The sequence below is a fragment of the Alnus glutinosa genome, chromosome 14, assembly GCF_958979055.1.
Source record: "Alnus glutinosa chromosome 14, dhAlnGlut1.1, whole genome shotgun sequence".
Classification (NCBI taxonomy): domain Eukaryota; kingdom Viridiplantae; phylum Streptophyta; class Magnoliopsida; order Fagales; family Betulaceae; genus Alnus; species Alnus glutinosa.
This window is the reverse complement of record NC_084899.1, coordinates 21,833,308-21,856,410: the sequence shown is the minus strand read 5'-3', so window position 1 is coordinate 21,856,410 and position 23,103 is coordinate 21,833,308. Positions and strand designations below refer to the sequence as shown.

The 23,103-nt window shown below is 34.6% G+C and overlaps 2 protein-coding genes across 2 annotated transcripts; both read left to right on the top strand.

The window, feature by feature from the left end:
* The first annotated feature begins 3,815 nt into the window (after positions 1 to 3,815).
* Positions 3,816 to 4,235, top strand: LOC133856818 (B3 domain-containing protein Os11g0156000-like). Its single transcript, XM_062291859.1, has one exon. The coding sequence runs from the start codon at positions 3,816 to 3,818 to the stop codon at positions 4,233 to 4,235; it is 420 nt and encodes a 139-aa protein (XP_062147843.1).
* A 14,214-nt stretch (positions 4,236 to 18,449) lies between these two features.
* LOC133856973 (B3 domain-containing transcription factor NGA4-like) lies at positions 18,450 to 19,305 on the top strand. Its single transcript, XM_062292045.1, has 2 exons — positions 18,450 to 18,561; positions 18,759 to 19,305. The coding sequence occupies exons 1-2, from the start codon at positions 18,460 to 18,462 to the stop codon at positions 19,194 to 19,196; spliced, it is 540 nt and encodes a 179-aa protein (XP_062148029.1). The 5' UTR covers positions 18,450 to 18,459; the 3' UTR covers positions 19,197 to 19,305.
* Positions 19,306 to 23,103: the final 3,798 nt, after the last annotated feature.

The window sequence follows — 23,103 nt, the reverse complement described above, 5'->3', positions numbered from 1 at the left end:
TATTAAGAATGCACTAATGATTAGTTAATGCTACTGGTTTATTTGAACAAGGTTTGCAGAAGCAAAACAAAGAAACTTCTCTAAAGATTCGCAGGCCGTGTTAATGAAACAACCAGCTCGTAGTGCTTCAATGAAAGTCTCGTTTATAATGCCTCCATTGTCTCCCGCTATGGAAATGGTATGTGTGTGTACGTATGTTTGCTATGGAAATAACACCAATCAGAAGCATGTATCATGGTTGCTTTGACAAAAATTCGCTATATATATATATTGAAGCATTGAGATTGTTAAAATATTGTCGTAAATGTTCTCTGTTTGGGCTCACAAGCTTACTGCTGTTCTCTTTCAAGATATAGGTTCCCTGACTAAAGATTTTCCAAACTCCCCCCCTTCTATTTCCCTTTTTTCTTCTCACTCAAAAGTCTTATGGAAGAATTGCTTAATATACTGTTCCGCTGGCATTTCCAAATTGTCTTGATTTCAATGTTACCCTCAATGTTATGAAAAGGTAGACTGAAAAGTGGTACGTAGTTGCTTTATACATTTGCTTTCTAGTCGAGAATGCATATATGTTGATTTTTTAGCCAGTAGATTTAAGAGTGGAAGTTGCACTTATAATAAGAGTAATCAAGTGATATAGCAATCTGCTAAGCTACAAAATTAGATCCAAGTTTACAATCAATATAAAGGATTACCATCGATCTAATGAGGCGAGTTTAATATCTGGATGCAATTGGTTTGAAGAGCCCATTGTTAGCATGTAATTAACAATGTATTAGAATTTCTTTTTGGTCACCATTTTGTAGGAAAAATGCTATAAAGTCGTCATTTATAAATTTGTATTCACATCTTTATGTTTGTGCTCACAGTCCCTTGCACCACTCTTTTTTAAGTTTGTGTTCACAGTTTTATGTCATCCTCAGTGAATTTGTGCCACCATTGTTTTCTACAAATTTTTTCACGAATTTTTTTTTTCTTACATTTATCTGATAGTTGGCTTCTAAAATTGATGCACAAGCAAAAATTAACATAAAAAATAAAATAAATAAATAAACCAAAAACATGTACTATATGTTAAGCCACGTTTAAAATATCAAGATTGTTCTAGCAGAGTAGGCCTCATTTTGAACTCTTAGAATTGAAGCACAGTATTTTCGAGTTTTGAATCTTCTGTCCCACGAATTTGGATCCTCTCTATTTAGTTATAAAGTAGGAATATAGTTATTTTTTTATATTTCATAAAAATATAAAAAGATAATTATGTTGCTCCTTTATAAGTAAATGAAGAGATCGTGTTCCCTGTCCCACATCGTGTACTCATACACAAGTCTAAAACTTTAAAGTCACATCGTTGTCCATAGGGGGGGTGAAAATGAGGGTTCCGCGATGGGGTCGGGGGGTGACGTCACATCTTCAGTGTTGGGGTCGGTGGGGTCGGGGGGTGACGTCACATTTCCGCGATGACCCAGGCTCATCGCCTGTATATATAGAATTCAACGCAGAGAATATACTTGTTTATTATAGATTGCATTTGTGTCTTATCTCAACTTTGAAAGTTGCTCATAAAATTCGAAAGCTAGCTTTGAGAGCAAATTGAAAATCGAGATACACTTTTTACCTTGCTATTATCAATTTTTGTTGAATCTGAACAACACGTACGTCTCAAACACGGTCTCATTAACAATGCATTTGATGTGTCATATTTCAACCATGTCTTCATATATCTTATTAGATATTATTTTGTGTAAAATTTGTTTGTATATATTGCACGGCTAGTTCGAATTTTCAACCCACCCGTATATATTATATATTAAACAAAAAGTGCATCATTCCGTCAGTTAGAGAATACACATCACATTGTACGTAAATGGTTAATAAGAAGGAATCCTAATAATTCATTTCAAATTTAGTATAAAGTAGATTTAAAATTTAGTTGTATAGAAATGTGTAAAAGTATTAACAGTAAATATCAAATTATTTTTCTTAAATTTAGAGAATAAAACTATTTTTTATTTCCTTCTCTCAAAATATTTCACAATAGCTTCTCATAATTTTTTTCTAAACTATTAAAATATTATTTTTTTTACTTTCACTTTATTATAAGGAGAGAGAAGAGAGGTAAGAGAAGAGAATAGATGTAAGAGAAATATATATATATATATATAAGCGGAGAGTCATAGCTGCATTCCCGTGGATAGGGCTAACGCAAGTTGCAAGAACAGCGTCACCACAGTCTAGCTTTTTCAGTAATCCAACCTTTTTTATAAATTAATTTAAAAAGCTTCCGTCTTAAAAAAGTCAAGAAAGGCTGCTAAAAAAATTGACTAATTAATTCCCGTCTATCATAGAACGAAAGGTTTCAAGAAAAACCAATCTGATATTCTGATGAATCAATTTCAGACTGTTATTGATCAATTCATGGTTATATTTTAATTTCACATCAAGCATTGAGCCATTAGGTATCACCTTTACGTGGGGCATGCCGCAGCTCAATGCCTAGCGATTGGCGGTTGTCGAAGGCCCTTATAAATAAGGTCCCTTAAAAAATAGTATGAAAGGTCCTCGAAAATTTAGACCCCTAAAAAGTAGTAGTACTAAAAGGCCCCATAAAAATAAAAACCCTCCCAAAAAAATAGCTTTTTATTAGTAATAATAAAAAATTATTTCCTTATATATAAGATAAAATGAGAAGAACAACTATCATACTATAATTAAACAAAAAAGAATATAGAATTAACATAGATTGTAGTCATCTTCAAAAAAAAAAAAAAACAAAAGCATGTTGGATTCAAAAGCATTGTTATATTCATTCTGAATTTTGGATTCAAAAGCACATATTATTTTAATAATTATTCTCATATACTAATTAAAAAATTATATAAATTGAGTTAGATAACGGTGGCTAATGCAATAAAAAGCATTTAGTCTAGGGAGGATTTGTACTACCATTATTTTCTACAAATTTTTTCACGAATTTATTTTTTTTCTTACATTTATCTGATAGTTAGCTTTTAAATTGATGCACCAGCAAAAATTAACATGAAAAATAAAATTAAATAAATAAAGCAAAAACATGTTCAATATGTTCAAGTCACGTTTAAGATACCAAAATTGTCTTAGCAGAGTAGGTCTCATTTTGAACTGTTAGAATCGGAGCACAGTATTTTTAAATTTTGACTTTTGAGTACTCTGTCCCACATCGTTTACTCATAAACAAGTTTAAGACTTCAAAAGTATATGGGCAAAACACAGGACTAGTACGTCACTTCTAATTAACTAGGATAAGCGTATTCGGAATACACGCAAGAAAACAAAATAAGTAAGATTCGGAATACACCGCAAGAAAACAAAATAAGTATGTATTAAGTAAGATTTCGGAATATACACCGCAAGAAAACAAAATAAGTATAACAAAATAAGTATGTATTAAGTAAGATTTCGGAATATACACCGCAAGAAAACAAAATAAGTATGTATTAAGTAAAACATAAAAAGTAAGATTCGGAATATACACCGCAAGACATCCTTATATATAGGCCTCGACCTGAGAACCTCCACCTCTATGGACCTGGCCTCGAGTTAGCCTATATATATAATCCCACCTGGGTGTTCCGTTTTAGCTAGGTATAAGATTTATAATATGATTTCATCGTTTCATCATATTTTTTTGATATATGCATGATTACTTTTGTTTTTCAATGTGTTATTGATTGTTTTTGCCAGTGATTTTAGATTTTATTTATTTTTACGTGTACGGTTTTGATCTTTTCACTCCAATTTGATAATGATAGGCGAGCTCAAGTACGAATTCGGGCATGGCTGAATGTGAAGGTCACGGAAACAGAGAAGCCTGTTCAACATGTATGTACAGGAACTACAAGCGTGAAGTGGTGTTTAAGAAGAATTTGTCACCAAGTGACACACAGCGAAGAGGAAGCTATCGGTTTTATATACCGAGGCCACATGCAGCCAGATTCTGGCCCCCAGCAAATGGAGGGGAAGTGATGATCACTTTCTATGACGTTCAAATGAGGCGGTGGCCAATGCGTTTCCGTACAAGTGGTGGAAATGCCTTTCTTAGCAGAGGGTGGAGCCAGTTTGTTCGAGAGAAGCGGCTGGGACAAGGTGATGCTATCACCTTTTATGAGGTCAGGTGCGGTCAGGGGACAAGATTCTTCATGATTGGAATCTCTCGCAAAGACCGTGTTCAGATTCTCGGAGCTCCAATAAATTAGTCAAACATCGAGCCGCCTCGATGGTCTTGTGATCTGTTTTCGGTGCACGGGAAAAGTCTTGCTCATCTGTTGCTCTGTTTTGTGCTTTAGAGTGTTTTGTGTTGGTCTTCTGCTGCTATGTAGTGTTACGGTTCTTTCTGGTTGTTGTAGGTGGTTTTGCAGTGTAATTGTGTACTGTTTGTTGTTGGCAGTACGTAGTGCTTTAGCAGGTTTTCTGCCGGTGGTGTTCCTATGCAGGATTTGTTTCCGGTTTTAACTAGAGTGCAAGGATGTTGAGTTTGAGCTTTATAAAAGGTTTTATTAATAAAAAAAAAAAAAATAAGTCTTGCTCAAGGCCTACTTCGTTTTTATTTTGTAAGCAACGACGTGTCTTTTTGTTTGTCATAGGTCTAATTTCTTGTCTTGGATAAGGGGTTTCCTTTAATAGTTTATAGTATTTAATTGCAATGAAGTGATTGTTTTACAATCACACAAGCGGAAGCCAATATATATATATATATATATATATATATATAGATCTATCCTTTGTTTCCATCTCGAGATTTCAATATATTCAACTTTTCTTAATTATATGTTTGTGATTTCATTGCAACTGATAAGAGTTATTTTTCCCGGATTCCATAGTCTTCCCAGAGTTTTTTTCACTTAGAAAGGAAATGTCCTAGCTAGTCTCACAGTTCAAAGATTTTATTGAAAAAAGACATCAAATAATAAGGATTCCTCAAAGATAGGAAAAAGGAGAAATTAAAGATAAAATCAAGATTTCGTGGGGTACGGTTAAGCCCATCATAGTACGGTGTGGCTTCTTCAACCTTGAGTACTGTAGCCCCACCTGGGTCATGGAGGAGATTGATGGATGATCAAAGAAGGCCCACGTATGGCACCCACCAAAAGAAATTAAAGGATATTCTGACACCTGTAGGCCGGTTGTTTTGTCTATATAAACAAGACTTATATAAAACTGTTTCAAGTCAACAACAGTAGGCTTTTAAAGTCCACGGGTGAAACAGAGAACTCTCATGGACGCGGAGTGCTTCGCTCTCGAATCCAAACGCCGATCGCATTCGAGACTCGCTCTCGGAGAGGTATATACAGCTCCTTTTGCTGTTTTGCGTGCAATTGTTTTCACCTGTTTGGAATCTGGTGGTTGCTGCGTGTGAAATAATTGTATTTTTTTGAATTTTTCATGGAGATCGACGGCCATTAAATTTCATGTTTCTGATTTGGGAAGGAAATTTTGATTGATCGAGTTCAGGTAAATCTTGTGTAATTTGAACGATTTATTTATTTTTGGAGCTAGTTCATATATTTGATATTTAAGGGATATTTAATTTATATGTCAATTGATTGGCTTTGGAGAAAAAGAAAAGGAAAAAGGCTGAGATATTAATGTTGGTGTTTTTACAGTATTTTTATGTCCTCGTGCTCGATCTTCTACGTCTGTGTGGGTTGCGTTTGATTGGACAAGTGGGGTTTAGAGAACCCCCACTTCTAATTAAACCCAGAAAAAAGTACTTCTAACCCCACACTTAGAAGTGATGTAATAGACTCAGCCATTATAACACTGAGTGGTGTTCCGTTTTAGGTATAAGAGATTGATATTGATCGTTTCATCACATTTTTTTCATGAAATAACTGAGATATAAATTGTCAAACTTTTGTTTTTAATGTGTTATTAAGGCTCCACGCCAAATCAGTGAGGAAAAAATGGTCGTGATCAAGCATTAGATTGCTTTCTTAGGAAGGAAACCTAATTCGATCTTTCAAGAGTTTTGCTTTGCAAAGTTTCCTGTTTCTGTTATACTCAAAGATGTACAATTGGAAAGTTTAAAAACTAAAAGTTATTACGCTATGGATTACAATTGATAAAATACAATTCAAAAAAGAAATAATAAGTTACAAGTCATTCTACTGTCTATTTGCAAATTAACTAGTTAATTTTTATCTATTTGTGGAACTTACATAAGCTGTTGTAATGTTGTAATTGTTGTAATTGTTGTCTGGTTTTGTTTAATGTTGATGTTGTAGTTGTTGTCCTGGTGGTTCCCTGTTTAAGGTGAACTTGAGCTAGTTTTCACTGGCATGTGTAAATGGTTTTGAGCTTTTATAAAGTTTTTGATTCATCTAAAAAAAAATCGATCAAACCTAAATCGAAAATATTATTATTAGAAAAATACACCAGCCTAACATAAAAAATATATTCTAACAGTTATCAATCCGCTATGTATATACACGTAGAACCCTTATTCAATTAAACCTTTGAGTGGTGTTCTGTTTTAGCTAGGTATCAGATTTATAATGGAATGATAACAATTCCATTATAAATGAAAGAGCAGTACTTGTTGATGATAGTGTATTGTCATCTGTGCTTTCTTTTGATGTGTTTCAAACTGAGCTTCCAAACTTTGAAATGCAAACCGCCAACAATCGGCAGCTACAGGAAGCTTTGCAAAGCAAAACTCTCGAAAGAATGAGTTTCCTTGATTCTTCAAAGCAGATCAGTATGCAACAACGTACTACCAAATGGCTCACCTTTCTCCACGGGCCAGCTCTCCAGCTCGACCACCAGCAAATTGAAATCCTCATTTTCCTACCAAGCCTCCATGCCAATTGCCAAACCTGTGGAAAAAGATGACACGGATCACTGATGTGGCATGTTCTAACGGCCTAGATTAAACAAAAAAACCCATCTTTGGCAGTTTGGCCTATTAAATCCAGATTAGATTCGGCATTTCAGTCCCAAATGAAGCCAACATCTTCCTTTTCCTTTAAATTAGATTCGGCATTTCGGTCCCAAACTTTCTTTTTTTTTTTTTTTTTTTTTTTTTGTGAAGTCGCACAATCCCAAACATAATAAATGAACAAAGCTCCATGTTGGAAGTGTGATTTTCTCTAAATGAACGTATTACCGTCATTTTTTATATGTACTTTTTTTTCTTCTTTATAAATAGAGTTTTATATACAATTAAATAATTAAGAAAATATGTAGTAACTTTTGGAGGATTCGATTCAGGAAGTCGATTGCATTCCGGCCGCGCGATATATGGTGCCTTCCTCTGTGTGGGTGGTTTGTTGTTGTCGAGCGAAATTTTGGTTAGAGGGGACATGGGAACAAAAACTAATTAAAGAATATAATAAAATAAATAAATAATTCAACAAATTTAAGTATCCTCTACAACATTATTGGAACTTGTAATTTTTTTTTTTCCACGTTTAGTGTTAATTTATTTAGTTATTTTTGACGAGTTTTTATATTTTGGAATTGTTGCATAATTTCTGATTGTTTAAATATATCATTTTCAATATGTAGCATCTTCTTTTGAGAATGTTGTATTCCAACCGGTTAGAATGTTCTTTGAACATGCTAAGTCGCTGATGATGTATTCTTTTTCAAATTGTCTTTTGTAAAAAGTTATATAATTAATTGGTTTTTGTAAATGTGATTTTTGAATTTGATTTCTATCATTATTCATTAGGATGGTAATCAAAAAAGATATATATATAGGCTTTAGATTTTCATCTAATTTAAATTTAGGGAAAAATTATAATTTATCTCTCCAAACTATTAGCTATTTTACGAATAACCTCTAAACTATCAACGCTTGGACTCTGGCCCATAAACTACTACAACTTTTGAAAAATGCTCATTTTTGCAAAATATTTCCATATACTCCTGTTACATGTCATTTTTCAATTAAAAATAATAAAAAATAAATTAAAAAAAAAACTAAAAAATAAAAATAAAAAATAAAAAACTTTTTTTTTTGTTGCTATATGACAAAAATTCTGTTAATCAACTGAGATTATTCTCAATTTAAAAAATAAAATTCAAAGTTTTTTTTTTTGGTTTTTTAATTTTAATAAGTTTTTTAGTTTTTTAAATTTTATTATTTTTTAGTAGTTAACTATAGTGTATAGGTCATTTTTTGATAAATATATATACTAAATAAGCATATAGTATACTAGCTAATAAAATATTGTATTACATATTAATTATAATAATTTGATAATAGTATTTAGTATGTTAAATTAACATATTAAGTTATTAATAGTTAGTGTGGAGGTTGTGAAGAACCTCGGGCTTGAATTCCACTCTGATTACACATTGAAAAATTTAATAGCCTACCTCGAACTCTAGTTGAGCCAAACTTGTCGAGTAACTTAGCTCGAATGTCATTCTCAACGAGCTCGAGCTCGTCCGAGTTTTAAACGAGCCGAACCTGAACACGCATTTTATAGCTCGGCTCAAATTCGAACTCGACTATCTAATTAAGCTCGACTCATAAACGAGACAGTTTTGAAATCTTAAAACTCGACTCGGGTCGGCTCGATTTTATCCCTACTCCAATATGTATCTAGAGAAAGAAAGCTTTAGAGAGAGTTTGAGAGAGAGAGAGAGAGAGAGAGAGAGAGAGGAACATGAGATTTGTTGAATAAATTTCCAATAGTTACATAAGTCTTGTTGAGCTAAATTAGCTAATATATATACAAAACGTGGCGGATAAAAAAAAATATTACAGTATTGTAATTTTTTTTAAATATATTAAATTTAATTTTAAGTTTTTCATGAGAAATAGTGATCCGTTAAAAAATAATAAATAGTCACTAAGACCAAATCCATGAAAAATAACTCTTTACAATTGCAATAAAATCACAAACACATAATAAGAAAAACTTGAATTGAAATCTCAAGATGGAAACAAAGTATAGATAAATAGCTAGGCTTTGATTGTAGAAGCAATCACTTCATTACATTGATGTTCGATCAACTCAAGAAAGGAAACCCGTGACAAACAAAGACACGTTGGTAACAAATTCAAAGTGAGGCAGCGAAGTCTGCTTTTGTGTTCCGCTATATACACAAAAGCATTTTGGATTCAAAAGCATTGTTATATTCATTCCGCATTTTGGATTCAAAAGCAAATATTGTTTTAATAATTATTCTCATATACTAATTAAAAAATTATATAAATTTAGTTAGATAAAAATAAAATCCCTCTAATCTAATTCGAAGAAAATTGTATAAATGTCCTTTCTTAATTGGTAGGCCAAAAAGTTATTAGATCAAGTTATTTGTTAAGCTAATTTTTAATTTATTGTTTTAATCTTGTTGCGTCCTATGTGTATCTTGCTTCTGTTTAATTAATGAAACTTAGTCTTACCCATAAAAAGAATGCTTTTTGTCGGCCGAAGGGTCAAAGTACTTAGAATTTTAAAAAAAATAAAATAATTTGGTTAGAAATCACATAAAGTATTCGAATGTTTTTGACAACAATAATGCAAGATTGCAGATCACAGCTGTCCAACTGCCACTAAGCTAATTTTCGTATCATGTAGACTTACACAAACAACAAAATTTGTATAAACTAAACTGACCCATTTTCTTAAGGGTGAAATAACTCTCCATAACCACTAACCGTATAACCGCAAAATTGTTAAAATTACCTTGAAAACTATTAACTGTTACAAAGACGGTTAGTGATTATAACCGCTAACTGGTTTTATTATTATTATTATTATTATTATTATTATTATTATATATAACCAAAACGGCTCTGTTTTGGATGTTTACATTATGTTCAAACCAATTTTAAGATATCAAAATTATCTTAGTAGAGTAGGCCTCATTTTGAACAGTTAAAATCGAAGCGCAGTATTTTCGAGTTTTGAGTCATCTGTCTCACATCATGTAATCAGAAACAAGTCTAAAACTTTAAAAGTATATGGTCAAACACAGGACTATTTCATCAAGAGTACCAGGCCCCCCCAAGCCCCAAGGTTCTCCCCAAAATAAATTAAAAAAATTAAAAAATTAAAATTTTACCCCAAATTTTATTATTTTTTTCTAATTTTGTCCTTCCAAAACTTTTTTTTTTCAATTTGACCCCCAACTTGTGGGGCTGGCTTCGCCCCTGACCAGGGCCCCACTTTTCTGAAAGGGACCAATACGTAAATAGTGAGCCACCGTGAAATGGTGTTGGGGACGAAAGATCCATCTTTAATCCACGGTGGTGTTGGGAACGATTTAATCCACGGTGGTGTTACGAAAGATCCGCATCTTTAATAGGTAGCTTTTAAAGGACGATGTGGACTGCCCCAAACCGCCGACTACAGGGGGTGCTACAAATGAACAAATGTCACAGTCATCGCTTTGAAATAGTTGCAGATTAAGTTGAGATATTTTGCTTTATCATTTTATCATTTTATCACTTTAGAATGATAAAGCAAAAACAGTAATATGAACAAATGTCAGTCATCACTGACCCGTAGAGCTAGGCTCGATGATGGCGCCCAATCACGCCCAATCCCAGGCCTCCAAAGAGTCCAAACCCCTATTTATATGACGCATATTTAAAGTGATAAGTTATCACTTGACAATAAAAAAGCAAAACACATACTATTATTCAAACTTTTTACTACAAAAATTCTACAAATCACATTCGAGATCGGTGAAACTGGGTCACTATCTCACTCTCACGGCAAACTAGATCAAACTGGGACTCACGGCCAACATTCCAATAGTTTATTGGGAAATTGTTATCATTCCGCTAGCTATATATAACGAATAAGTTATAACCATTCAATTAAACCTTGATCAGAGGTGTTCCGTTTTAGCTAGGCATAAGATTTATAATGATTTGATCGTTTCATCGAGTCTTGTAAGTACTGGGCAATATTGCAAAGCACTAATAATATGACGATATGATGAAAGATATGAAATGAGATGTCCATCAAATCGTGATAATTTGCTACCCGAGACACACGAAGAGGCAAATTAATGGCTTGGCACCAACCATTTCGATCGATGAAGGAGATCAATGATATACTTAGATTGATGAAGGTGTAAACCAGTAGAGTCTCTGACAACTTGAATGTCTAAGAAATACGATAAAGAACCGAGATCTTTCAAAATCTTGTTGCAGTTTCCCAAATATTGCTGATATAGCCGAATATGAGTGTGTTACTATTATATCGTCAACATAAATTGACACAAAACAAATGAATTGGATGTTGATGAAACACAAAAACAGTTGTGCTCTAGGCATTCCTGATATCATGTGATGGACTACATCAAAAAGTGCCACATAAAGACATTGAAAGGAAAAATAAGATGGGTATCAAATACTTTGTCCCATCGATTCTCATCATCATAGGAATTGTTAGTATCCTTTTTTATTATTTTTTAATTGAAAAATGACATGTGATAGGAATAATAGAGATATTTAGTCAAATGTGATATTTTTTAAAGGTTTTGGTAATTTGGTAAGCCAGAATCAAAGTGTTGGTAGTTTATGAGGCTAAACACAAAATGGATGGTAATTTAAAGAGTTAAACCTTAATTTTTTCTTTTTTTTACATCTAATGGATAGTTAGCTTTTAAAATTGATGCACCAGCAAAAATTAACATTTTAAAAAAAAAAATTGTACTATATGTTCAAGTAACGTTTAAGATACTAAGACTGTTCTAGCACAGTAGGCTTCATTTTAAACGATTAAAATTGGAGTGCAGTATTTTCAAATTTTGAGTCATCTGTCCCGCATCGTGTATGAAAAGTATAGACACAGGACTATTACATACCTACAGAAGTAAACGAGCAAAACACAGGACTATTACATCACTTCTAATTAAGCAGGTTTAGAGTCGGAGGGCCCCCTCTCTTGTTCAACTGGACTTTCTCATCCCACCCCCTTTAGAAGGACCAGGATATGGATGTTGATGGGAGAATCATCCAACAATTAACATCCCATCAACATCCCACAAAAACCCCCAAAATACAATCTGCCCACAAAAATATAATCTAGGAATCAACAACCATCAACATCCCACAAAAACCCCAAAATATAATTTGCCGGCAAAAATATAATCTGGGAATCAACATCCCGCAAAAACCCAAAAAATACCACCGGAAAATTACCGAAAACCACCAATCGCACACCGCACCAAATCAACAAGCAGCACTGAACAGCACCCGTCCCGGTCGGCGAGATTTGACGGGCAGCCGGATTGTGGTAATGGGAGGACGGCTGTTGACTTCGGCATTTTCCGGCAGTGACTCTGTGGTTCCCGGCGGCAGCACTCGGCTGGGAGAGGTGGGGTGGTTTGCATGTTCATTCGTCTTCCCTACGGTGAGAAGGAAATAAGAAAAAAAGATGATCCGGTGTTTTAAGCTATAATGTATTTATTGTCTTTTAAATGATATGTTAAATTTTGATTGAACGTTAGTGTTTTATAGTCCATCTTTATTGAAAGTATTCTTAAACTTTAAAATTATATGGCAGCACAGTACTATTCGATAATTCTCAAACTTTAAAAATATATGGCAGCACAGTACTATTAAGAGCATTCACAGCAGATCGTGTAAAATTTTATTTATAATAGTTAATGAAAACTCATTTTTGCTAATTTAGCTAATGAGTTTTAAAAGACATTATATATCTAATTATTTATTATTAACTCTGTATTTTTTGTTTTACTTTTATTTTATTATTTTTTATCTATTTTTTACTTTTTGTCATTTTTTTTTTTCACTTTTTTGTATGTAAAAAATTATAAAATAATGGATAGATTTGTGAATAGTGCAACTCCACTACTTTAAATTTAGGATAGATAATCCAATATTTTTTTTTTCTTCTTTTTTTGACATGGCCACACAAGAGGGAGAGAGGAGATTCGAACTGTTAACCTCCGCTTCATGAGGCGTGGTCCCCAACCGATTAAACTACCTCTTGGAGACAGCATTGATAATCCAATTTTTTTTTTTTTTTTGACATGGCCGTACAAGAGGGAGAAAGGGGATTCGAACTAATGACATTTGCTTTATAAGGCGTGGTCCTCAACCAATTAAACTACCTTTTAGAGACAGGATAGATAATCCAATAGAATGTATTTTTAACATTTATATTATCTATTATAGCCCAAAAAAAAGTTTTACATAACCATTGTAAATGCTCTTAAATCAGTTTCCAATTAAGAGGGTTTAGAGTACCAGGCCCCACTTTTCTGAAAGGGACCAATACCTATTTCTTAAGGGAAATGCTAGTGTTCTCACTGACATCTCACTCTCATCTAGGGATGTAAACGAAGTAAAGCTACCCGTGAGCTCGCTCGGACTTGGCTCGATAAGGCTCGGCTCGTGCGCGACTCGGTTATTAAATGAGCTACTCGTGGACACGAAACTATACTTGATTATTAAACGATACATACCCGTAGTCTCATCCCACCAACCTTAAGTATAAAAATCTGAAGATGAATTTATTAAATAAAAAAAATAAAAAAATAGGGGGACCACGGAATAGTCCACGAAATACAGCCCCCTATTTCTGACTTGGGGGGAAGTCCCCGTATCTCGTGCTTTACGGAAATTATTGCTCGAATTGTTATCATTCCAATATATAAACGTAAGTTATAAACATTCAGTTAAACCATGAGTGGTGTTCCGTTTTAGGTAGGTACAAGATTTATAATGATTTGATCGTTTCATCACATTTCTTTTCAAAAAATATTTTGATATAAGATTTCAGTAACTTTTGTTTTTCAATGTGTTATTGATTGTTTTTGTCAAAGTTTCTTTTATCCTCTATTCCTTTTGAATTAAAAATTAAAAAAAGTCTATATCTGTTTCTTGATATAATAGAAAAATCAAAAAATGTTCGGGTTTAATTTTTATTTGTGCAAAACATAATTAAACAAACAGAAGATTCTGAGCTTCATTATATCCTGGAGAAATATTTAAAGAAAGCGACATTATAGCACTCACAGTAGATTATGTAAAATTTATTTTTAGCTAGCATAGATAATGAAAGTGTCAAAAAGGTCCTCCATTGGCTTATCTATTCAAAAGCTATAATGGATTTAACATCCATTTGTGAACAGTACAACTTAATCTATATTATTTTATTATTTTTTCTTTCACCTTTCAACTTGTCAATAAAAAAGAATATAGAGTTAAGAATAGATAATAAAATATATGGTGCCTTTTAATACCTATTAGCTAAACTAGATAAAATGTGTTTTAATTAGTTATTCTAAATTGAAATATACATAAACCACCGGAAACCATTGGAAGTGATAAGGAGCATTTCTTTTTTCCGCTTTTGGTTTACTTTTTCTAACATTCTAATCCCAATTCTTCTGCCTGTCCTACGTATCAAAACCTTCTATCGCTAACCACAAAAAATTACGACTCTGTCACGACTTCCTCTTCTTACAATTCCGCTGCAACCACCTTCAATGCACCCAACATAGCACACCTTCATTTCCATGAAGCTAGATAACACAAACTATTTGCTTTGGCTATCCCAATTCTTCTGCCTGTCCTACGTACGAAGCACTGATCTCTTAGGAATTCTTGATGGGACTAAGCTTTGCCCACCGAAATTCCTTACTACAGATGATCAGGAGGACAAACCTAGCTACGACTACCTTAAATCCTGAATTTGTACGCTCTGTGGAAAATGAAAGAACAGTTCTTGTTGATGATAGTGTATTGTCATCTGTTTATGCATGGTCTCAATACATCTAGGCAAGTCTGGAGCTATCTCTCGATCATCGCCATTTGCTTCTCAACCACATTCCTACAGAGTTGCTCAAATCGCCAAATCCAGCCAGTCGATGATGATAACTTAATTTCTTATGTCACTTCTGTACTTTATTTTGATGAGTTTCAAAATGAGCTTCGAAACTTTGAAATGCTGACCACCAACCATATATCGACAGCAACATGAATCTGAAACAGGATGCTTTGCAAAGCAAAACTCTCGAAAGAATAAGTTTCCATGATTCTTCAAAGCAGATCAGAATGCAACAACTACCAAATGGCTCACCTGCTCCACGGGCCAGCACTCCAGCTCGACCACCAGCAAACGGAAATTCTCATTTTCCTACCAAGCCTCCACGCCAATTGCCAAACCTGTTGGAAAAATGGGCTTTCAGAGGATATGGACTTTGCATATCAGGGGTTGGTAAGCCCCTAACTGATGGGCTCTCAGATGGCTACACCTTGGGCCCAAGGATCCACCACTGTCAATGACAAGGGACAGAGAATTATCTTGGTAGTTGGATTTCATGGGTTTAAGCCTATCATAGTAGAGGCTAGGCCACCTTCAAATTAAGGCTCAACTATCGTAGCCCCTACCTGGAGGAGGTCCATGGAGAAACAAGAAGGGCCACCTTGGGTTACCACGTGCCCATGATTACATGGTACTTCCAAAAACTAATTAAAGAATATAATAGCATAAAGAAATAATTTAACAAATTTAATTATTGTTTAAAACATATCCACGAAACTTGTAATCTATTTATTCACATCTAGCATTAATTTATTTAGTTATTCTCGACAAGTTTTTATATTTCGAAAATGTTGCATAATTTTTTCGTTGTTGATGACCTTAAATATATCATTTTCAATAAGCAGTATCTTTCAAAAATGTTGTATTCCAATTGATTAGAATGATCTTTGAACCATGCTAACGTTGTATTTTTTTTTTGTAAGGAAAAATTACATCATTGATCCATGTGGTTGGCTTAAATTATAAATCGCTCCCTCTGGTATTAAAATTAATTTAGTTATCACTGTAGTTAGCTTAATTTACAAATTACTCCCTAGAGTCAAATTCTGTTAAAAATTTGGACAGATTTTGTTAGGTGCCACGTCAGCACCAATACGACGGCGACACATGTCGATCATAATAAAAAAAAAATATAAATCTATTAAAAATATAAATAAATAAAATTTAAAAAAATTATTCAAAAAATTACACATAACTCCCTCAAACTACCACTTCATTGTCAATGTCCCTCCAAATTACCAAAAAATGTCAATATCCCTTTAATGACAAAAATATCCTTCATAAAATAATTTAAAAACTAAAAAAATTATTAAAAATAAATAAATAACAAAATTTATACAAAAATTTAAAATTTAAAATAAAAATAAAAAACTGGTTTTTCTTTTTTCTTTTTTCGTTTTATATATATACAGTTTTCAGTTATTTTTCTCTTTTTTTTTCTTTTTTTTTTTAAAAAAAAAAAAATCGTTCTTCATGAGATTTTTACCTCACCTTTTCTTCCCCTTTTGTGTTTGTGGTCTCAAAGGGATATGACAACTCATAAATTCAGAAATATTGGATGCTTAATTCCATAAACTTTGTTCCTGGAGATTGATGTCTTCCTTTTATTACTTGTACTTACATATTTGTACTTGACTGTTGTGCGATTTATTACTACATAGAGTATTAGTGCATTCTTAATAGCCTAATCAAATTTTACTCACTAAAATAGTTTAAAATCACTTTTCTCTATTTTGGTGAGCCACTTTTATAAAATTCTCCTAACAGACTCACCATTTTGACTATTCACTATCACTATTCTATTTAAATAATATTTTTTCAAATTTCTTTATTCTTTCTCTATTTAATCTTTTTATACAACAAGCTACTATACACCTTCATCTTGAGATTATATTATTGCTAAAAAAATTCACGAAAGTTTACTTTTTGGTTAAAGTGGTGACATTGCTTAGAGTGATTTTTTTAGTGTTTTCATTAAATTGACTCACCAAAATAACTAAAAAACTATTTTAGTAAGACTACTAAAAATGCACTAATGATTAGTTAATGCTACTGGTTTATTTGAGCAAGGTTTGCAGCAGCAAAACAAAGAAACTCCTCTAAAGATTCGCAGGCCGTGTTAATGAAACAACCAGCTCGTAGTGCTTCAATGAAAGTCTCGTTTATAATGCCTCCCTTGTCTCCTGCTATGGAAATGGTTTGTGTGTGTACGTACGTTTGCTATGGAAATAATACCAATCAGAAGCATGTATCATGGTTGCTTTGACAAAAATTCGCTATATATATTGAAGCATTGAGATTGTTAAAATATTGTTGTAAATGTTTTCTGTGTGGGCTCACAAGCTTACTGCTGTTCTCTTTCAAGATATAGGTTCCCTGACTTAAGATTTTCCAAACTCTCCCCCTTCTATTTCCCTTTTTTCTTCTCGCTCAAAAGTCTTATGGAAGTATTGCTTAATATACTGTTCCGCTGGCATTTCCAAATTGTCTTGATTTCAATGTTACCCTCAATGTTATGAAAAGGTAGACTGAAATGTGGTAGTTGCGTTATACATTTGCTTTCTGGTAGAGAGTGCATGTATGTTGATTTTTTAGCATGTAGATTTAAGAGTGGAAGTTGCACTTATAATAAGAGTAATCAAGTGATATAGCAATCTGCTAAGCTACCAAATTAGATCCAAGTTTACAATCAATATAAAGGATTACCATCGATCTAATGAGGTGAGTTTAATATCCGGATGCAATTGGTTTGAAGAGCCCACTGTTAGCATGTAATTAACAATGTATTAGAATTTCCTTTTGGTCACCATTTTGTAGGAAAAATGTTATAAAGTCGTCATTTATAAATTTGTGTTCACATCTTTATGTTTGTGCTCATAGCCCTTTGCACCACTCATTTTTAAGTTTGTGTTCACAGTTTTATGTCATCCTCAGTGGATTTGTGCCACCATTGTTTTTTACAAATTTTTCACGAATTTTTTTTTTCTTACATTTATCTGATAGTTAGCTTTTAAAATTGTTGCACAAGCAAAAATTAACATAAAAAATAAAATAAATAAACAAACCAAAAACATGTACTATATGTTAAGCCACGTTTAAAATACCAAGATTGTTCTAGCAGAGTAGGCCTCATTTTGAACTTTTAGAATTGAAGCACAGTATTTTCGAGTTTTGAGCCTTCTGTCTCACGAATTTGGATCTTCTCCATATAGTTATAAAGTAGAAATATAATTATTTTTTTACATTTTATGAAAATATAAAAAGACAATTACGTTGCTCCTTTATAAGTAAACGAAGATATCGTGTTCCTTGTCCCACATCGTGTACTCATACACAAGCCTAAAACTTTAAAAGTATATGGGCAAAGCACAGAACTATTACAGCACTTCTAATTAAGTGGGTTTAGAGTCCCAGGGCAGGGCCCTTTTTCTAAAGGCCCAAATGGGGTGGGGTTGAAAGTTCTCATCACTTTTTCTAAACCCCCAATCACCATCTTCACACCCGGGTGATGGTGACCGTATGAAGAGGGTGATTGGGGTGTGAAGATGCCCCCAATCACCATCTTCACACACCCAATCACCATCTTCACACCCGGGGGGTTTAGAAAAAGTGATGAGAACTTTCAACCCCACTGTATATATATAATATACCTTCGATGGTGACACCCCGGGGTGAAGATGTATATATACCACCCATCGTGTCTCTGAGAACCTCCACTTCCATAACCTGGCCTCGAGTGGTGTTCTGTTTTAGCCAGGTATAAGATTTATAGGATTCCATCGTTTCATCATATTTTTTTGATATATGCATGATTACAATAATCGGGATAGAATTTGTCAAATTAAACATTTGTTTTTCAATGTGTTATTGATTGTTTTTGTCAGTGATTTTAGATTTTTTTTTTTTTTTTACGTGTACGGTTTTGATCTTTTCCCTCCAATTTGATAATGATAGGCGACCTCAAGTGTGAATTCGGGCATGGCTGAATGTGAACGTCACGGAAACAGAGAAGCATGTTCAAAATGTATGTACAGGAACTACAAGCGTGAAGTGGTGTTTAAGAAGATTTTGTCACCAAGTGACATACAGCGAAGAGGAAGCTATCGGTTTTATATACCGAGGCCACATGCAGCCAGATTCTGGCCCCGAGAAAATGAAGTGATGATCACTTTCTATGATGTTCAAATGAGGCGGTGGCCAATGCGTTTCCGTACAAGTGGTGGGAATGGCTTTCTCAGCAGAGGGTGGATCCAGTTTGCTAGAGAGAAACAGCTCGAACAAGGTGATACCATCACCTTGGATGAGGTCAGATGCGGTCAGAGGACAAGATTCTTCATGATTGGAATCTCTCGCAAAGACCGTGTTCAGATTCTCGGAGCTCCAATAAATTAGAAAAACACCGAGCCGCCTCGATGGGTCTTGTGATCTGTTTTTGGTACGGTGCACGTACAGTAAATGAAAAGTCTTGCTCGACCAAGGCCTACTTTGTTTTTATTTTGTAAGCAACGTGTCTTTTTGTTTGTCATAGGTCTCATTTCTTGTCTTGGAATAAGGGGTTTCCTTTAATTGTATTGTAATGAACTGATTGTTTTACAATCACACAAGCCTATATATATATCCTTTGTTTCCATCTCGAGAGATTTCAATATATTCTATTTTTCCTAATTATATGTTTGTGATTTCATTGCAATTGATCATAAGAGTTATTTTTCCCAGATTCTTCTTCCAAGAGTTTTTTCACTTCGAAAGGAAATGTCATAGTCTCACATGCAGTTTAAAGATATTATTGAAAAAAGACATCAAATAGTAAGGGACTCCCCAAAAATAAGAAAAAGGAGAAAAGACAAAATCAAGATCATCAAACGACAAGAGGAGTCCGATTTCGTGGGGTTAAGCCCATCATAGTACGGTGTGGCTTCTTCAACCTTGAGTATTGTAGGCTGTAGCCCCACCTGGAGGAGGTTGATGGATGATCAAGAAGGCCCACCCACCAAAAGAAAGGATATTCTGACACCTGTAGGCCAGCTGTAACCATGCACCGCGTTTTGTATATATAAACAAGACTTTTGTAAAACTGGACCATCTTCTTTAGAAGTCAACAACAGAGGGCTTTCAAAGTCCACGCCTGAAACAGAGAACGCTCATGGAGGGCTTCACTCTCGAATCGAAACGCCGATCACATTCGAGACTCGCTCGCTCTCGGAGAGGTTAGAGGTATATATAGCTCTTTTTGCTGTTTGTGTGCCATTGTTTCCTCCTATTTGCATTTGGTGGTTGCTGTGAAATAATTCTAGTTTAAGATGGTCTATTTTATGAATTTTTCATGGAGACCGACCGCCATTAAATTTCATGTTTGTGATTTGGGAAGAAAATTTTGATTAAGTTCAGGTAAATCTTCTGTAATTCGGACGATTTAATTTTGGAGCTAGTTCATTTGATATTAAGGGATATTTATGTCAATTGATTGGGTTTGGAGAAAAAGAAAAAGAAAAGGCTAATTAAGATAGACGTCAGTGGTGGGATTCTTGTGTGTATTGGATAGTTGTTGTTTTACCCTTGCGGTTAATATAAGTCGCCATGACGATCAAACAATGTTGGTGTTTTTACTCTGTATTTTCATGTCCTCGAGCTCTTCCATGTCTGTGGGTTGCGTTTGGTTGGATATGTTTGTTGTGTATGTTAGAATACCATATTTGTGGTTGTATATTTTCATAATATTCCCATCATATTACGAAAAATATTCTCCCACCAATTGCAGTATTTTTCTTATTCTCTTTCCTCATTCAACTATAAATAGGTACTTTATTGTATAAAAAAAAAAAAAAAGAAGAAGAAGAAGAAGATCAGAAATACAAGTTTCTTTCACAATTATTTTTTGTTTTCCTTTTTCTTTCTGGTATTAGAGCCACCGTTATTCTGGTGCTTCTCTTAAAATTTTCATTCTTTGTTCGTGCAGTTTCTCTTTGAGCATTTCTTTTCGGTGTTTTTCACTATAGCAACAGTACACCAAATGCTTCGTTGAGCTTTTTTTTTTTTTTTTTTTGAACATAAACGAAAACTTCTCATAGGAAAAAAAACAGACCATTACAGTCTAGAGACTCTTGAAGTCTCTAAAAGAGGCTGAGGCTATAAACAAAGGCATAGAGTCAACCCATACATGAGAGATACATCTAGAAGAAGCTCTTCTAGCTAGAAGATGAGACACTTCATTAGCCTCCCTAAAACAGTGGTTCCATTTACAAGAAGATAGAGAAGCAGCCTTAAGCTTGAGAGCATCCAGAAAATGTCCAATTCTTTCCAGAGAGTGACTGGAAGAAGACACTCCTTTGATGATCTGCAGAGAGTCTCCTTCACATTCAATGCTGTCCACACCCAGATCAGAACAAAAATCCAGTGCAGCCAAGTCAGCCATGGCCTCTGCACAGACTGGGTCTACTGCTGCCTTACAGAAGCAGCACTTCGCAGCCAAAACTACTCCTTCCCCATTTCTGATCACACACCCCATACCAACCAAATCAGAGTTAACGTTTAGAGAAGCATCCCAGTTGACTTTGAGATAACCAGAAACTGGCGGTCTCCATAGCTTGCAGTGGTCAGGCCGACCCGGACAGGAATCCAGCTCCAAAAAATTCTTTGAATTGAACCTTTTGAAATCAACAAACAAAGAAGAGGCCTCCGAGAAAACCTTCAGAGGAGAAGAGAATTGACCTTCAAATATTAGCCTGTTTCTCCGCAGCCAAATTCTATGAAAAATAAGCACAGATAGACTCATCAAATCATCATTCAACTTAGACAATAAATAGGAAATAAGTTCTGGAAAGTCCGGAAAACAGGAGGGGCATTTTTGGAATAGAGCTGACCCACAACCCCACACGTCTTGAGCAGCCGGACAACACCATAAAACATGAACCACAGACTCCTTTTCTAACCTACAGCAAGGACATAAATCATCATCACCCACACCTTTTCTTAAGAGATTCAGTTTAGTAGGTAAAATGTTCTGACAAGCTCTCCATAAGAAAATTTTTGAAGCATTAGGAACATTTATGGCCCAAATTTTCTTCCAGAAAACATGACTGCCAGGAGAAGAAGAACACTCCCCAAGCTTATTTCTAGACAGCTCTAACCAGGGGCGGAGCCACGTTGAGGCTTGGGGGGGCCTGGGCCCCCCCAAGCCTCAAGGTTCTCCCCCCAAAAAAAAAAAAAAATTAAAAAAATTTTTAAAAAAATTAAAATTTTACCCCAAAATTTATTGTTTTTTCAAATTTTGGCCCCCCCAAATTTTTTTTTTCAATTTGGCCCCCCCAACTTGGGGGGGCTGGCTCCGCCCCTGGCTCTAACGCCAAGTGGTAAGCACTCTTGACCGAAAATAAACCTGAAGAAGTGCCATTCCAAATGATTCTATCTGGGGGAAACAGGGGACAAAGAGGGATAGTTTTAATAGCCTTTGCAATAAAGCCCGGAAAACAGTCATCTATTAGGGCAGAATTCCAATTCTTTGTGGAGACATCAATTAGATCAGAGACTTTTGCATGTTTTGACAACCACAAACCCGGCTGGAATTTCAGGGGACCAACCCTAGGGACCCAGTTTTCCTCCCAAATGTTTATAGTCTTCCCATCACCCACTCTCCAAAAGACACCATCAGAGAGCAAGTCCTTAGCAGCCATAAAACTTCGCCACATAAAAGAAGGCCTTTTTCCCAGCTCAGCATCTAAAAAAGAAGATTTAGGAAAATATTTGGCCTTGAGAATCTGGAACTCAAAGAATCCGGAGATTGAATCACCCTCCAGCACTGTTTAGACAACAGAGCTTTATTAAAGAGGATAAGGTCTCTAAATCCCAAGCCTCCAGCCGATTTAGCCCTACCCATTCTTGTCCAGCTCATCCAATGGATTTTTGATGCTTTACATAGGTTTCCCCACCAGAAGGCTTGCATTAAATTATTTAAATCCTTACACAAACAGACAGGGAGAAGAAAAACACTCATAGAATAGGTTGGGATAGCTTGCACGACCGCTTTAAGAAGGATCTCTTTCCCAGCCAGAGATAACAACCCAAATTTCCAGTTATTAATCTTCCGATAGCTTGTTTTGCACATAATGGAACTTTGGAGTGCATCCACTGCTACACACGTTACCACGCACTGCCGCTGTTTACTTATGTTGCATGCTAGATGACTGGTGTGAGTACTAATTATGTTGCTAGTTTGCATGCTATTTTAGTTGCCCTTATTAGTTGTACTTGCATATTTGTATTTGACTGCTGTGCATCTATTACTGCTTCGTGATTAGTTAAT